The following is an 18,433-nucleotide window of genomic DNA, read 5'->3' as shown; positions in this document are numbered from 1 at the left end:
CATGTAACGGTGGCTGCCCCAAATCAAATTTGATTATTTAATAAATGTAAATTTAATTTAAATTGTTCGGGCGCCAGACAAGTCAAAACTTGTCAATAAAAAAAAAAATATATATATATATGTAATGAAGTTCAGTTTCCCAGGAAATTGCTCAAACCACTGTTACACAAAATTGACACATTCAGATTGAAGGGTTCAGTTAAAATTTTTTATTTAGGTAACCTTTTTCACACACACACACACACACACACACACACACACACACACACACACACACACACACACACACTTGAAGTACTTTGAAGAACACGATTAAAGAACACGAAAATTTTCATTCATGTATTTGTGTATCTACAGCTGAATTTATCATCAAATCAACTTATAACACACGTGTAGTTTTGATGTTACTTTTTATTTTTGATAAATGCATTACTAGAATAAAATGCAGTGCTTCATTATGCAGTGAATACTGAAATGTTTTGCCAACATAATAGTGCTTAATTTGCTGTGTTAATTGTTTTGAGAGCATCTACATTCATTTGGAGAAATGTGTCAAATCGAGTGAGATAAACTGTAATACATGAACTAATGTTAATGAATGAGAGCTTCTTGTAAAGTGTCACCAGTGTATTAAAAGTGTATGAACACCGCAACAAACTTCTAAACACAAACTAAATAACTTGTCAGTACAGAGCTAAAAAATAAATAGTCTTCATTCATATGAGACATATATTTCACTTGGTGTGTGAGAAACATTATTTGCTATTTCCCTGCTGTAGATGGTTAAATCTGACAGAGATACACTGAGCAGTTAGAATAAAAAACCCCAATGCCAGCATAGAGGGGTTCAGTGAATGTGGTGTTGAATGTGTGTAAGTGTGTGAGTGTGTGTGTGTCAGAGACACTGTAGAAGGACAGAGTGCCGGCTGACACGTCAACATACACTCCTACTCTAGTAGATCCTGATAAAGGTACAGGAATATCAATGCTGATTTTATCATACCAGACAGTGAACCTGCCTTTAATGCAGCTCACACTCCAGGACTTTTTATTGAGTCCATAATCACAGTCATCACTTCTTCCTTTCCTGCTGATTCCTTTATATGTCACTGCTATATCCACCCAGCCGCTCCATTCAGCCTCCCAGTAACAGCGTCCAGTCAGACTCTCTCGAGATAGAACCTGTTCATAGTTCTCAAACCTCTCTGGATGATCCGGATACGGCTGCGGCTCTTCCACAAGAGTCGCCTTTCTGTTGTCATCAGAAAGAATGAGTTTAGCATTTGCTGTGTTTGGATCCAGTGTGAGATCACAGGCATCTGAAAACAAGAAGAGAGATTAGAACTGTATCATGGACAGTTTTTAATCTATGTTGATACATGTGGGTTTTGTAGACCTACATTTTAGCAGTCCTGGTGAGATCCTGAAATGTCCTCCATGATTCAAACTAGACAAATGCACACCAAAAATTAAAAAATTTCAGGGGAATAGTAAAACCTCATTAATACTAACACAAACAAATCACAGACTTTCATGTTGATCTAATGACAAACTTATCCACAAAACCAAACTATTAATAGCTAGCATTTGGTCATGTCCATATTTAGCACCTTTCACAATTGCTTTTCAGTGTAAATTATATTGTAAAGTGTGTTTTACAGTGCATACAAAAAGAAAATCATAACCTAATTTTTTGTTTGAGTTTGAGTAACGTTTGTTTTAAACTCAAGAGTAATACGATGTGAAAAAATTCATTCATTCATTAATATACAATTTTGGGCATAGTGCTCAGCCCTAGTCAATCCTTTGTGGGTCAAAAATGATTGATATGTATGTTTAACAAGACAACATTGCAGTGTTTATCTTAACAATTAAGAATAAAATCAATCCCTGCTATATACAAGCGTGTGTATGCACGCACGCACACAGACACACACACACACACACACACACACACACACACACACACACACACACACACACACAAATGTATCAGACAGCTAAACATACTTGAGTATCTGCAGTGAGCAGTTTGGATCCTTTAGTTTGTCATTGAGTAGCCTGACTCCTGAATCTCCTGGGTGATTGTAGCTCAGATCCAGCTCTCTCAGGTGTGAGGGGTTTGAACTCAGAGCTGAAGACACATAGCCACAGCCTTCCTCTGTCACCATACAGCCCGACAACCTATAGAAACACATACATACACACACACACAAAAAAATTTGGTTCACAGTTCTCTGATGTCAGTTAATGGATATGACATGCAGGTAAACAAATAAAATATTTATATTTTTTAATTATTTATTTTATTTTTTACATTTTTATGATTTAATTAATAGCTTCTCATTAAACTCACAAACCCCTGCAGTTTCATCACAAACCCCAGTCTGGGAAACCATGATGACATTTAATATTTAATGCACTTCATGTAGTTGATGATAAAGAACAGAAAATATTTTCTTTCTCTTTGTATTTTTATAACAATATATGATACAAGATTATCATATTCAAATCAATGTGATAAACAAGTTAGGCCAAAAGTAATCTAAAAGTAATCAACAAGTAGTCAGATTATATTACCTTAAATGTGTAATGTAATTTATTAAGTTACTAACTTTTTGTCATGTAATTTGGTACCAGTAAATGACTACAACTTGTAAGTAATCGAACCAGCACTGCCCACTTAGTTTGTACACAAACCTGATTATCTCCAGCTGACAATTATGACTCTTCAGTCCATCAGAGAGCAGCTTCACTCCTAAATCCTGCAGGTCATTGTTACTCAGATCCAGCTCTCTCAGGACAGAGTTTGAGGATTGTAGAGCTGATGATATAATTTCACAGCACTGGCCAGTGAAATTACAACCAGCAAAACTGAAAGACAGTAAAACATTACTTTTCAAATTATTACATTTCAAAATTCAATATGATTTTATTTCTTGTGAACATCATAAAATATCATTTCTTACAGAGATGATAATACTGCTATGCTAAAACATTTTCTTCATTGTAACACTCACAGAGCCTTTGTGCAGTTCATCACAGCTGGTATCAGTCTTCTTCTACCCTGATCTGATGTGTTGTATTTCTTGAGGTCCAGCTTATCCAGCGCCTCCTCTGACATCTGAAGCATGTAGGCGATTGTTGAGCAGTGAGCAGGAGAGAGTTTCTTCTCTGAGTGTTTGTCTGATTTCACAAACTCCTGAATCTCTCTGGACAGAGTCTGATCTTTCACTTCCAACAGACAGAGGAAAAGATTGATGGATCTTTCAGTGGAGAGACCATGTCCATCTTTGATTTTCTCTTTAATGTACTGTGTGGTTCTCCTGATGCTCTCTGAGCTGTTCTCTGTGTGTGTCAGTAGATCCTGTAAGAGTCTCTGATTGGACTCCAGTGAGATGCCCAGCAGGAACCGCAGGAATAGATCCAGCTGTCCATTCTCACTCTCAAGGGCTTTATCTACTGCTCCTTTAAGCAAATTATGCACCACATCGATAAACTGCAATGTGTCAACATTTTTCATTACATAATGGTAATACACATAGAAAGCAGCAAGAAACTCCTGAACGCTCAGATGAATAAAGCTGTACACTTTCCTCTGATGAATCACAGATTCCTCCTTAAAGATCTCCGTGCAAATCCCAGAATACACTGAGGCGTCAGTGATGTCCATGCCGCTCTCAATCAGGTCCTCCTCATAGAACATCACATTGCCCTTCATCAGCTGTTTGAAAGCCACTTCAGCAAGTTTCACAATCACTTCTCTGTTGGACTGCAGGAGTTTCTCTGGATCTCTCTCTTCATACTTCTGATTCCTCATGTTGATCTGAATCAGCAAGAAGTGGCTGTACATTTCAGTCAGAGTTTGAGGGATTTCTGCACTCAGATCTTCTTCCAGGAGCTTCTGAAGCACAGTGGAGGAGATCCAGCAGAAGACGGGTATGTGGCACATGATGTGGAGGCTTCTTGCTCTTCTGATGTGTGAGATGATTCTGCTGGCTTGATGCTCATCACTGATTCTCTTGCTGAAATATTCCTCCTTCTGAGGGTCATTGAATCCCTGAATTTCTGTCAGACGGTTGATGTATTTGGAGGGGATCTGATTGGCTGCTGCTGGTCTGGAGGTGATCCAGATGAGAGCAGAGGGAAGCAGATCTCCTTTAATGAGGTTTGACATCAACACACCCACTGATGAAGTCTCAGTCACATGAGAAACTGTCTGAGCCTCTGAAAACATCAGTGTCATTCTGCTTTCATCCAGACCATCAAAGATGAATACAACTTTACACTGCTCGTAAATCTTTGAGTCCAGATCTTGAAGTTCAGGATGAAAGTCCAGCAGAAGTCTGTGAAGACTGTACTGATGATCTCGGATCAAGTTCAGCTCTCGAAATGGAAGCACGAACATGAAATCTACATCCTGATTGGCTTTTCCCTCGGCCCAGTCCAGAATGAACTTCTGCACAGAGACGGTTTTTCCGATTCCAGCGATGCCTTTAGTGAGAACAGTCTTGATTTGGTCTTTCTCCTCACTTCCTGGTTCAGGAGAGGCTTTAAAAATGTCATTGCAGTAGATTGGAGTGTCTTGTGAGTGTTGTGTTCTGGCTGATTTCTCCATATGTAAAACCTCATGTTCTTCATTCACTCCTTCTCTCTCTCCCTCTATGATGTAGAGCTGTGTGTAGATCCTGTTCAGAAGGGTTTGATTCCCTTGTAATTTGTTTCCCTCAAAAAATCTCTCATACTTGTTCTTCATGCTGGTTTTGTGCTGGTCTTTGACTCTCTGTAGCTCATCATTTTCTGGTTTCTGTAGGTCTCCAGTCTCCTCTTGCTGTGTGATGTGGGTCTGACAAGAGTTAACAGATCTGATCAGACCATCTCTCTCCATTCTTCAGAGAAATTAAGAAACAGACAAAGAAAAAAATGTTTCAATAAAAACCTCAAAACATTCAAGTGCAAAGTAATTTTCTTCTGTAGAACAGTAAAGAAAATATTTTGCAAAAATATTTTTCATTGCATCATGCACTTTCAGATATTCAAACCTGGCAACATTGGCATTTTGTTCTCAAATGTAAAATGTTAATCTCTTAATTCAATCTTTAATCTGTATGGTTTATTTGTGAACACCCAGTCACTCTGACAGTGAAATCTATGTATGAGTTACTGTATGTGATATATCTGTATCTAATATCTGTACATATATTGTCTTAATATTTTTGAAGCTATGATTTTTAAATACAAATCTACATTGCATATACAAATCTACCATAAATATTCTAAAAATGGCAATTAATTACATTTTCATTGCATCTCTATGTTACTGTCTTTGCTATGTACCATCTTACTTGGGGTCAGAGGTCACTGTACCATCACTCAATACAGGAGGTTCCCTCATAGAGTTATTGCTCTTCAAAGACACACAGCTGGATACTGCAGATGCTGCTGTCTGTGTCTGATCCTCTCTCTCCTCATGGAGACTCATTTTAGAGGCAGTGTCTCTCTCCGTCCTCTCCAGAATCAGTGATCTGTTTGAGGAAACAAAATACATAAAACATACAATGAATTTTAACACACTGAAAAAAGTCTGTAAACTAAAAATGACATTTTTGGATGACCAATGTCTTTAATGATTATTTCACTTAATTACCTTAAAGTTACTAACTCTTGGCTTATTACTCTACATGCTTAATATATCAGATATTTTAACCCCTACTGGTGAATGTCATAACCGAGAAAAGGATAATATATGGATCTAGCAGCTGTTCAAATCATCCTCCTCTCACAGGCGGATTGCTTCCTCGAAGAGCAAACAGAAGTTTTTAGATCTCGTCCATCTCATGAATTACGACGACACCAGTTATCTGTCTCTCAGTCTGGAGTGATAGATTTCCTGATGGTTTCCTGTGCCCAGGCCCTTCCTTCTACACTTGTTCTATCCAGCATCCAAGTCTCCTAGTGTTCACTGGTTCTGCCTAGCCCCAAGTTGTCTTCATCTTTTCCTTCGTCACCGCTAGTCTTCTTTATTGCCGGTGGTCCCGCCCAGCTCCAAGTCTTCTTTGTCACCACTGGTTCAGGCCAGCTTCAAGTCTTCATCATCGCTAATGGTTATGACCAGCCCCATGTCTCATCATGACCAGCCCCATGTCTCCTTATGACCAGCCCCATGTCTCCTTCGTCACTGATAGTCCTGATAAGCTTCCCACTCCCTCCTCTTCCGTTCAGTTGTCAGTGTCAGCTCTGCTGGCCCCGTTAGGCTCCTCAGCTCCTCCCCCTCTGCCAACTCAGCCCAACAACGCTACAACGCCTTGGGCTTCCCGGTCCCCAACTCCGCCTTGGTGTTAATCCCCTGGCTCTGCCTTGGGCCCCCGAGCCCACTACTCCACCTCGGAGTAAAACTGTACAAATTGATTTTTTAACTTTCAGATTTTTTTAGGATTGGAACATAATATACACATGAAAATCTACCCTATCATGTCAAATTCACTACATAAAATGCCTCATCCAGTAATTACAAAACTTAAGTTGAGTCAAATGCAATTAAATTTAAAAAACGATTCGATTTTTCCACCTACTGATGATTATATCTTGTAAAGTGTTGTTAAGTTTCTTGTTCATTTGTTTTTGATGATAAAAAATGAATTCATGGCTTGCGAATGTGAATCACATTACCAGATTTTGATGATGCAGAATGTTTGTGTACTTAACCTAAATAATATTGTGTCTTTCTGTTCATTTGTAATCTTTTATGCCAGAACCACTTTGATAAATTTTCTGTATTTGAAGGTATCTTTTATACACATCTAACAAGCCAAATAAAGGACTTTTAAAGTATCATAGCCTGGCCTTTCACACCTAAGAGCTGAAAAGCAAGACATCAAGAAATGGGCGTGTAAAGCTGTGGAAAAGTGGTGGGGAAGAGGGGAGACAACAACCAATAAAACACAGACCTACAACACACTTATTATACAGAATAATGAATATTAAAATATGACACATTTTAATAAAAAACAAAAAAAAACAGAGTTGAGGGCACCTTGATGTATTTAAAAAATATAATCCTATATGATAACAAACTCCCAAGAATGAGGCAGAAACGCAGAGGAACATTTAAAAGGTCTAATAATATTTACATTACGTTTATGAGCACTACAGTCTCTGAACAAATGGCAAACATTAGTTTAACACAGAAAGAATAAAGGCATAGTTACTTTATTGTCCATTCTTCTTTGAATTTTTGGTTTACATCATTGTCTTCTGTGTATCAGAATAATTCATCATGTCATCGAGTTCATGATCAGACATACTGCTGTCCACTGACATAGAAATGTCCTTTTTGCATATATATCTAATTTGAAGAAGACAAATATGTGAAATATGTCCGCGTATACGATGCTGGTTCATGTTTAGACCACAAGAGTATATGAAATATGCTCATAAAAACTTGAAACATGCTCACTGCAGTTTGTATATGATCTATGATCCGGGTTGCGAAACTGGCCTCAAGAGTGAAAACATAACATGCTGCGATAGTCTGTTACCAGTGTTACACGGTGTTCAGCTACACATCACTTGGCCACCGCGGCACCGCCCCACCTTCGTTTAGATTTTTTAATAGTTAGAAAAATCATTTAGTTCATAATAATAATGAATAGCCACTAATTCGGATGTGCACGGCCGCACGAGCATTCATGACGGTGCGTGTCCACTGGTGCGGAGCAGAGTGAGCATTTTCAGCTAATTCCTAATTAACTGCCAATGGACACACACCGTAAGCAATTTAAAAGTGAGGTGGAAAAAACTCTAACGTTACGTAGCATCTTACTTGGGGTCAGAGGTCACTGTTCCATCACTCAATACAGGAGGTTCCCTCATAGAGTTATTGCTCTTCAAAGACACACAGCTGGATACTGCAGATGCTGCTGTCTGTGTCTGATCCTCTCTCTCCTCATGGAGACTCATTTTAGAGGCAGCGTCTCCCTCCGTCCTCTCCAGAATCAGTGATCTGTTTGAGGAAACAAAATACATAAAAGATTTTAAAACACTGGGGGAAAAATCTGTAAATTGAAAATGACATTTTTGTATGAACACAAGGTTCTCTATGGAATCAACCTCACTTTCTAGCAGAAACTATACAATGTGCACAAATTTTTTCTACAAAACTAAACAGAATATGACATCTGACATACTGGAGTCAATGACTTCTCTTCTTATTTGCAGAACACAGTGTTTTAGCAGCTCTACAGTGTCTGTCTGCAACAATGTGAGAACAGTGGGTAATCTGTCTCTCCATCACTAAACTTATACACTCACCTTTAGTTTATCTTTCTTAATTACTTGTGCAATTAAAAGTCTATTACTTAAATGATTTATTTTGTTTACATTTATTTGCTCTCTTATTTTACTCCGCACTGATACCTTATTTTACATTTTATGCTGTTTATTTTTGTATTTTACTTCCTACTTAGTACTACTGAACATCACATTGTGTCATTTGCAGCTGTTGTAAACATGTAAAGTTAAAATGAAATTTGAAATTGAGAGAGAGAGAGAGAGAGAGAGAGAGAGAGAGAGAGAGAGAGAGATTTTAAAGTAAACTAAAGCTGAGATCAATATAAAACCAAACCAATGTACCAAAATATGAATGGGTGCTCCAAAATAAAATTAAGTGTTTCAATATAATTTCAAAATTACATTGAAATTCTCTTCTAGAGAAAATGAACTTTATTCAAAATGATTTATTAAATATGTATGCAGTTTACATTCGGGAAATAACAATATTTTGTCATGTTATGTCTATATTTTGATATAAATGTATTAAGTGTCTATCTTTAGAAAAAAAAATTACTTACACAATGTTTTTGTTTAGGTTCTGGTTAACAAAATCTTGAAAACGTTGTCTGTCGAGGATTCCACTTCCCCTTTCAGTTTGAAGAGGGTGTATTAAGCCCCGCCCACACAAAGCGTCTGCTGCTTTCATTGTTTCCTGAAACCCGTTAAAGCCCTGCAGCAGATAAACATGCACTCACCTGTCAAGAAAAGTTCAGAAAGGTTTAGAAAAATGTGTGTTTAGTTCGTGACAAAAAGTGTTCAAAAAGGGTTTTCTTTTTTTTTTACATTTTAAATAGTTAGAATGCTGCTTCTGATATATTATAAAACGACCAGAATTATCTTTAAGGAATTCTGGTAACTAAATCTCCTTAGTGACTGTGCTGAGAATTTCACCTGATAAAACTGCAAAAAATAAATAATAATAATAATAATAATAATAATAATAATAATTAATAAATATGCCACAAAACGTTATTTTTATAGTAAATCACAGCTGTAGTACCTACAAAGTCTAAGACGTCTGAAGTTTAATTTGTTCATAATCTTTCGCTCTGCCATATTCTCTTACCTCAAAGATAAAGTCGTAGTCTGGAGTTTTTCTCAGTTCCCAGTCCTTTAGTGAGAACAGTCTTGATTTGGTCTTTCTCCTCGCGTCCTGGTTCAGGTGAGGCTTTAAAGATGTCATTGCAGTAGATTGGAGTGTCTTGTGAGTGTTGTGTTCTGGCTGTTTTCTCCATCTTTAAAACCTCATGTTCTTCATTCACTCCTTCTCTCTCTCCCTCTATGACATAGAGCTGTGTGTAGATCCTGTTCAGGAGGGTTTCATTCACCTGTAGTTTGGTCCCCTCAAATAATCTCTCGTACTTGTTCTTCATGCTGGTTTTGTGCTGGTCTTTGACTCTCTGTAGTTCGTCATCTACTGGTTTCTGCAAGTCTCCTTGTGTGTAACAGTGAGCAGAACCAGCAGGACGTGTTCTGGATCTCTTTCTGCACTGAGGACAGTCAAAGTCTTCAGATGGTCTGGACTGATCCCTGTATAAACTGTAACAGGTATTTACATAGACCAAATCTCTATACTCTCAGTCAACATCTGGACTAAACCAGATCAACAATGAAAAATGGAAAACATAGTAAATGTCCATTTACTCAAACACACTACAGCGCTGAATTTATCATAGTATCATTAGAATTCAGAACTCAGAAATATCACTTTAAATGTCCTCAAATAACTTTTTAAAAACCTCATTGCAATAAACATTACAGTGAAACAATGAAGTATGGCATCACATGTGATCAACTGGAAACATCTTCGTCTTTGTATTACCTTCATGTTATAATACAGGATATGAAGATGTTTAATTAAGATATTAATAGCATTTTTAAAATTCAGTAAAATGAACTTATGATGAAACCTTGTCTGAATCATATCCATATAACTATAGCTGGAAAACAATTACCTTGAAACTTACCTTGGAATATATTGATCATAGGATTGTCCGTGTCTGTAACTGTTTGAAAGATAGCCTACTTCTGTGTGTTTTACTATCAGTTACAGTTTATTGTTCTGTTCTTCCTGTTTCATCAAAAAGCAGACATAAGGAGTGTCATTAAAAAGAAATGAATGGCATGTGCACAAGCACAAAGATAGAATAGTCATTGCGCATCAGTTTTTCTGTTCCAGTTTCAAACCTGATAGCATAATCATGTGCTGATTTTGTTCCTCTCTTTATGGTCTGTGGTCCAGTCTCAGTATTTTCATGTGGGTTCATACTTCTGTAAAACAAAGTGTCTGAAGTAGCCTATAAGATCTTTAGTATAATTTATAATTCATCATTCAAATTGTTGTACTGCAAAGGTTTGGCTACCCTGAGCTTAAAATATGTAAATATATGTTTTATAAAGATATACATATTAAAAGAAACAATGTTAAATGTTCCAACAGTTTGTGAAGTATAATTTCAAATTTTCATTTTCTTAGTGATTAATCAGCTCTTGTAATCTCTTATTAAAATCCATGTGTTTGTCTGATAGTTCTCTGTCCAGAAGGTGGCGCTAAATGATCATCAGATCGTCTAATCACAATCAAGTTAAGATGCTTCTGTTTATGTGTCCATAACAGTGTTATGACCTCTTTTCTCTAACGTTAACATTCATAGTGTTGTCAGTTAGTTATGCATATGATAAACAAATGAATAAACCTGAATTCTAATTACAGCTATTAAATCAATTATTAAACTTACAGTACAAACAAGACTGCGTTGTTTCAGACTCATTATTTCAATAGGTAAACACTCAACCTTCTTCTAAGAAAATTTCAGGTAAAAAACAGGTCGGATCTTTACAGTAAACAAACGGCATCTAGAGGAACCGGTTTATTGCTTTTACATTCGCATTCCACAAACCAGTTCTCATGATAATAGGCTTCCACCGCCCTCCTGTTATGCTTTTATGAACTTTTCTGATTTCATAAATTGAGATCAACACTAAGAAGCTGCAGCAGATCATGAAATACCTGAGAATATTTAGTTTGTCTGTGACTGTTCTAGACACTTCAAGACGTTCGTCTCATCTGTGTTGCAGTATTTTTGTGTCTTATAAAGTAGTTTGTCTCCTCTCTGACAGTCAAGAGACGAAAGCTAGTCATGTACAGAAAATTCCAGTTCTAGTCAGTGTTTGTTACCGCTAATCGATTTCCACACCCTTTAAGCCTTTCTTACAGAGCAATTTACAGTAAATATAGTGAGATTTATTACTTTTTTTATTGAGAATAGACCAACAGTGTATACAGTGCCACATTTAAAAAAAAAATAAAAAAAAATAAAAAAAAATAAAAAAAAACCAACAATAGTAAAAGGAGATGCACTATCAACAAAAGTCTAAATTCTAAAATTATTGTAAATAGGAAAAATGTGCAACACTCACTCTTGAAGAAATCTTACTTGATGATGAAAGTTCAGTTTTTTCAGTGCATCTCAATAAAGACGTAACATTTGTTTTCATGTGATTGACGGTTTAGTGCTTTTACACATTCATGTTTTACAGCATGTTTTTCTCAATGTAACATTTGGTAAATTTGTAGTTAAATAGTATATTTACATAATATACTGTATATAGTGATTTTCACAAGTTTCATCAAACTTCTCCACTTATAGCCATTTTCCAAGATTATAATGGAGGTAGAAGTGTTGTCAATGGTGTCTCTGTTGTTAAATCTGACACAGACACAGTTTAGACTCAAAAACCTTAAATCCAGCATAAAGAGGTTCAGTGAATGTGGTGTCGAATGTGTGTAAGTGTGTGAGTGTGTGTGTGTCAGAGACGCTGTAGAAGGACAGAGTGCCGGCCGACATGTCCACATACACTCCTACTCTCTTAGATTGTGGTACATGGGCTGGTATGTTATTGCTCACATTATTGTGCCAGACAGCAAATCCTTTACGATTGCAGAAAAGACACCATGATTGGTCATTGTATCCAAACTTACAGACTGTCCCTTCTTTCCTGCTGATTCCTTTATAAGCCACTGCTATACGAGCCCAGGAACCCCGTTCATCGTCCCCAAGGCCCCATTCAACCTCCCAGTAACAGCGTCCAGTCAGACTCTCTCGACACATAACCTGAGGAATATCAGCAAATCTCTCTGGATGATCAGGATACGGCTGATGCTCTTCCACATATGAGATCTTTCTGTTCTCTTCAGACAGGATGAGTTGAGTGTTTGCTGTGTTTGGATCCAGTGTGAGATCACAGGCATCTGAACACAAGATGACAGATATTAAAAACAGTTTGTTAATCACATTTGTTTTTATTAAATGTGCAAAAGTTTGTCAGAGGAAGAACCTACATTTGCTTAGTCCTAGTTTGATACAGAAGGGCCCTTTGTGATCCAAACTAAAACACAAACATACAGACAAAATGAACCATTAGTACATTGAATACTTAAATATAGTGTTGTCAAATTTATGTGTATAGCGCTTTTCCTATCATTCTAAAGAAGCTTCACATGTGTGTATCAATGCCTTAGTAAGAACCGATCACTGATTGTCAATCACAGAAAGCAGTATCTGCCGATACCAGTATATTTTGTTGCACAACAGCACACGCACAGCACAAGCGCATCTTTACACATCGTCAGAATGACCGAACGGTTAATGAGAACGGCAAACTGAGAGATCAGCGATCAAATCGATGTGATTAAGTGATTATCGGCCGATAGCGATCGGTAGCCGATCAAACATTTCAAACATTAAGGTTTATTAAGGTTTAATAAACTGAGAATCGGGTTGCATGAAAGCCCTTAAGTTAAGAAAACTATAGTTATAAGGTTAAGGGTACTCTTATTGAAACATGGGTTGCAAGAAAAAAACCTAGAGGTCCACTTAAGAAACCTTAAGGCTGTCATGAAGTATTTTTCCTTAATTAATTTAGTTCTGTTGTGTGTTGCAACAAAATCCAGGGTCCAAGGGTTCAAAATAAGTCCCAAATGAAGTCATCTGCTGAACTCAAATGTGATGGATGATTTCATGTTAATTGAGGAGGAGGAAGTGCCAATGTGAATTTTTAGTGATCGAAATAAGCCTGAAAGTATGACATGAAACAGGGTGTAGTGTGTAAGTTTTCTTTTTTTTCTTCTTTTTTTATCACAGTGGATTATTTATCTCATGCCAGGCTTTAGTCTTGTGCACAAGAGTGACTGATTATAGCGGCAGGTTTGGGTGTTTTTCCCCCATCTTTGAAAATAATATTTTTTTGTTTGTTCTTGGTACTGTGTAGGGCTGGTTAGCGCATAGGACCTGTCTAAGACACCGAATGCGTCAGTCAGTGAATCTAATCACCAAACAGGCAAAGTGGCATTGAAGGGTGAGTATAATACAATAACAATGAGTTGGACATATATATTGTAATTTAATGGAAAACTATTATTATGTGAGTGGTGCGGCAGGATTTTGAGCACCCTCCAGTGTCATAGCTGGACTTTTAAAAACAATGTGCTCGAATTTTAACTCAAATATTGTAGTAGTACAGTTGTGTAGTTTAGTAAATGTTCAATTTGGTTAAAATCAGTGGTCCGTTATGTTCTGTTTATTGTGGGAGATTTCGTAAATATAGCAACAGCTTTTCCATTGCAGTGTTTTGCCAGAAACTAGCTCAAAATGCTTATTTTAAACACCTAGGTAAGGGTGATGCTTAAGACGTTTATTGGAACATTCTTACAGAATTCCCTTGCCTCAGGGATTTTTCCCCCTCAGTGATACCCATACTTAAGAGGTTTCTTGCAACCGGGCTCAGAGCTGTTGGGTTTACAAAACGTAAATGCATCCACTTCTCACAAAATACATGAAATTAAGTGGCTGGTGAACTTGGTCTATCTCGATGTGAATAAAATCATGTTTGAAAATTGTTATTATTGCTGCTTCCACAGACATCAGTATGTTTTATAAATTTAAAAATTGAAAACATTAAACAGTTGTGATAAATAAGGGCATCCATTCTAGCTCAGCGCCAGCCAAAGCGAGAACGCAGATTTGAATTTAGCATTTGATCACATGATGTACTTGAAAGTTCTAGTCACGTCGGTGTGATTGTACAAAGGGATACTTGTCCTTACTTGAGTATCTGCAGTGAGCAGTTGTTATCCATCAGTTTGTCAGAGAGCAGCTTGACTCCTGAATCTCCTGGGTGATTGTAGCTCAGATCCAGCTCTCTCAGGTGTGAGGGGTTTGAACTCAGAGCTGAAGACACATAACCACAGCCTTCCTCTGTCACCATACAGCCAGACAACCTACAGAGAGAGAGGATCTGAAATCTATTCTTGTTTTTTGTCATTTTTGGTCCTTGACAGCAACTTTGTCATTGTGCAAATTCTCTCCTTTTGTGTTGCACAAAATAAAGTAAATCTCATTTTTAAATTACACAATTTTCATGTTTAAGGAAATGCTTTAATGTTATAGTAACTTGTAAATGTAACTAGTGTAAATGCTGTATTTCTCATATGTTTCCACATTTGTTTTAATGTGGAAAACAGAAAATGTGATCCGATTTAATGAATCTCATGAATTATTGCAGTGGACTATACCTGGAGTCTCTCATTTCTCTCTTTAAATCATCACTCACCTTTTCTTCCCTACTTCTCCCTATTATCATTTACAGTGGGAATGTTTGTAACTAAGAGAAACACAATAGACCAGATACCTTGTTTTTTTTTTTTATCTGTCAAAATGATGGAAACTTTTTGAATGTTTTTATAATTCAGCAAATGGCAGAATTTTCACGCATACTTGAACATTAAATGAATCAATCAAATTGTTAGGTTGTTAGAACACTGTTAGCTCTAAAGTGGCTTTTTCATATTAGTAAGGGAAGTCAGTGGCACATTTGTTTTCCTATCAATGGTAGATCTAAATCGATATGGCTGTGTTTACCTGTGGCCTCCTGTCTGCGGCCGAATCAAAGCTATGCCACTAGGGCAAAGGTGAGGTGAGCTGCTCCTCTTATCGAAAGCTATTTAATGTAATCTGGTAATTGAAATAATACATAGCAGAGTATATGGCCTCTTATCAGAGATTACACATGGCTAAGTATTATCACTACACACTAGCGCTGCACGATTTATGGAAAATGTCATATTGCGATTTTTGAGGTCAATATTGCAATATTGCAATATCGTCAACTTGCTTGGTTCTCAAGGAAAATGCACACACAGATTAGTGATAATGCTGAAATGTGTATTTCTCAACTCAAACTAGCAATAACAACTAAATGATTGATAACACCTATAATGATCAATAAGCCATTGATGTCTGGATAAAAATGTTTTTCTCTGTTCCCTTTGTTCTTTGATTAACCCTCTGGGGTCTGAGGTGTTTTTGGGGTCCTTGAGATGTTCTGACATGCCCTGACATTTGTGCTTTTTTCAGTTGCTTATAAACATATTAATGGCAAAAAAAAATTACACACTATTTAGCACAAACAGGGCTACCATAATATGTGAGCAACAATAATGTACATGTCTGCATTTTTGAGAGAATAATGTTTATGCGTGGTTATTGAAAAAACTAAAGTTTCTGAAATAAGGCCATAAAACACATACTAAATATGTGCCAATAAGACTTTTGTCTAATAGATGTCATTGCCTAGTGTTTTTTCTTCAAAATGATGTGAAAATCACCCTGCCTAATCATTCACATAACACAATACATTGATTTGAATTTTGCAAAGCACTTTCTGTTTGGAAAGGCCATATGCGGAGTGGGCGTCACAGATCATGCATATGTAGTGGTTCACACCTTAGGAGACAATGGGGCCTGCATACTTAATTAGCCATTCATTCAGGTGAGTCACTGAGCCACAAGAATGCAAGAGCAACAGTTGGAAGCATCTCAATTCTTTTTTATTTTTCCACATATTGTGCTTGCAATTTGGCCTATAATATCCAAGGAAAACATGTCTAGTAATTGTGCAGTTAATTCTCATACTGTATTTTCAGTTTTGGAATATTTATCCTCTCCCCAAATTTGTCACTAATAAAACACAATAAAAATTATTTAAAGAAAAGGCTTATATTTACCTTTTAAAAGTTTGTTTACATCTACCTTGTAAATATATATTTTTATTAAAAAGGTTACAATTACAACAACAATTCAAGTGTAATCTTTCTTTGTAAAAACTAAAGTATACATTTTATCATACATATTTCAAAGTTAAAAAGGTTACAACAACAATAATTACAATTTCAACAATATTTCAAGTGTACTCTTTTTTTGTAAAAAAAAAGATTATAGGCCTACATTTTATCTATGTATTCATTACTTTGAATATAGCCAACATTGGAACAGCTAACATCTTAGTTGATGACTTTATTTTTGACAAAAATAGTAGGCTATTTTATATATAGAAATTGCTAAACAAAAGCTTATTTGATGTGGCAGTATATTCTACAGTAAAAACTGTACCCAAATCTAACCCAAATCTACCCAACAAAATGTTGTCTTTCATATTTCGCCTGACTGTAACGTTGTTTTCATGAAATATTAGTGTATATTGTTAATTTGCCGTTTAATACGTTGCTTATACAAATAGCCTACATTTTATTTAAACATATTTCAGTCGATTTTTACTCATCTCAGTATAGCAATACAGTTTGCTAAAACAACATCATTCATTCACACACGCGATTTAAATTTAACTTCTGGCAAAGATGAAGTTGATGATAGGCTGACTCGCGATCTTCGCAGTAGGCTAGTGAACGCACCGGAGAAATGCACATTTATTAGGCTACATAGTTTTTTTTGTTTTGGATGGTTTTGTTTAGAACCAGCTTTCTGTAAATATATAAAAAAAATTTTAGACATGTGAGGCGAGTAGGCTACGGGTTCATGATGATCTCCAGTTCAGACCTTATGTTGTGATTGCTAGCCTATATTTACTTTAAATCCAGGAAATTTGTTAATGAAAAAATTATTAAAATTAAGATACAATTGATACAAAACGAAATTCGTTTTAAAGAAAGGATTTGTACTTTCTGTTTTGAGGTCTCTGTGAATGTTTGAAAGTATTTTAGTGCTTAGAGCGCTCGCGTCCATAATGGAGAACTGTCACGTAATATTGTTTTTTTTCCTCATAAATGCGAACACGAAAAATAAAAGACAAAAGACTTTTAAGTAAAACTTACTCCGAAATTGTGTCCTCGGCGGAATTCGCTCTTCAATATGCTGCCGTTCGTCGTCTGTTACAATCTTCCTCTGAGGAAACAACCCGGTATCGTGCATTCTTCCTTCCTCGCTGTCCAGAATCATCTGAAGGGCGTCTTTATTACCGGAGAAGCGTGCCATACTCAAAACGCGATGAACTATCAGTGAGTCTGATGAAGAAACTGTGTTTTTATGGCATTGATCGGGGGGCGTATGCGATTTATACTAGATCACCTAAACTATTTACATGTGAATCGCGCCGGGGGCGGGGCGGCCGCAGCTCATTTAGAGATAATGAAGGGAGAAGGAAAAACGGTACCTCTCCTTGCTTTCAAGCGGATTACATGAGTTGAAAACATTTGTGTTTTATATAAATTACTTCATTTAAAAGAAGAGATTTCAAGCTTCATAAAGACATAACTCACATGCCTGTGTGAGAAGTATTCGCTGAGTTATGATTCATTTTCGGACGCGTTTCAGAATGGACTACACGGACAGAGAGAAGGCAGAACCTAGCTTCGTGTTTATTTTTCTTTATTTGGCAAAAAGCACCACACTTTGTTTTTATTGTGAGTATACACAAAAATAATACACATTTAACAGAATCGATTGATGTATGAAACTCCTATGGAAAATCAAAGTCAACAGAGTATTTCTGAGTTTCTTTTACACTGATAAAAAAAAGCGAGCTGGTATCGCCGGCGATACCGCCGACCTCAGGGGGTTAACTTTGACGAGAGAGATAATTAGCTGCTACTGTGTACTGTCCCTTTAAGACCAGCCGTAACTGACGGAGGGCGCGTTTCCAATATAGATTTGTGCAAAACTTTTCTGATTTTTTCTAAATGTCCACAAAAAAATATTTCGAAATTACGGCGTTTCCATTAACTGATGTTATGCGACTAAAACTTCAT

The 18,433-nt window shown here is 36.6% G+C and overlaps 2 protein-coding genes across 2 annotated transcripts in view; both read right to left on the bottom strand.

The window, feature by feature from the left end:
- Positions 1 to 256: 256 nt before the first annotated feature.
- LOC311286322 (protein NLRC3-like) lies at positions 257 to 8,918 on the bottom strand. The gene is made up of 8 exons (XM_084402480.1): positions 8,850 to 8,918; positions 7,823 to 8,002; positions 5,346 to 5,525; positions 3,021 to 4,889; positions 2,701 to 2,874; positions 2,011 to 2,184; positions 1,401 to 1,447; positions 257 to 1,319 (listed from the first exon to the last, which is right to left on the bottom strand). The coding sequence occupies exons 2-8, from the start codon at positions 7,957 to 7,959 to the stop codon at positions 784 to 786; spliced, it is 3,117 nt and encodes a 1,038-aa protein (XP_084258606.1). The 5' UTR covers positions 7,960 to 8,002; positions 8,850 to 8,918; the 3' UTR covers positions 257 to 783.
- A 2,528-nt stretch (positions 8,919 to 11,446) lies between these two features.
- Positions 11,447 to 18,433, bottom strand: part of LOC311279859 (uncharacterized protein) — a 73,287-nt gene continuing 66,300 nt past the window's right edge. Inside the window, exons 14-16 of the mRNA XM_084391634.1 lie at positions 14,438 to 14,611; positions 12,674 to 12,720; positions 11,447 to 12,583 (exon numbers count right to left, since the gene is read on the bottom strand). Coding sequence (XP_084247760.1) covers positions 12,036 to 12,583; positions 12,674 to 12,720; positions 14,438 to 14,611 — 769 coding nt within the window. The 3' untranslated portion in view covers positions 11,447 to 12,035. The remainder of the gene's footprint in view (positions 12,584 to 12,673; positions 12,721 to 14,437; positions 14,612 to 18,433) is intronic.

This window comes from Rutilus rutilus (assembly GCF_951802725.1).
Source record: "Rutilus rutilus genome assembly, chromosome: 2".
Taxonomy (NCBI): domain Eukaryota; kingdom Metazoa; phylum Chordata; class Actinopteri; order Cypriniformes; family Leuciscidae; genus Rutilus; species Rutilus rutilus.
The sequence above is the reverse complement of the archived record's forward strand: the minus strand, read 5'-3'. Positions and strand labels throughout refer to the sequence as shown.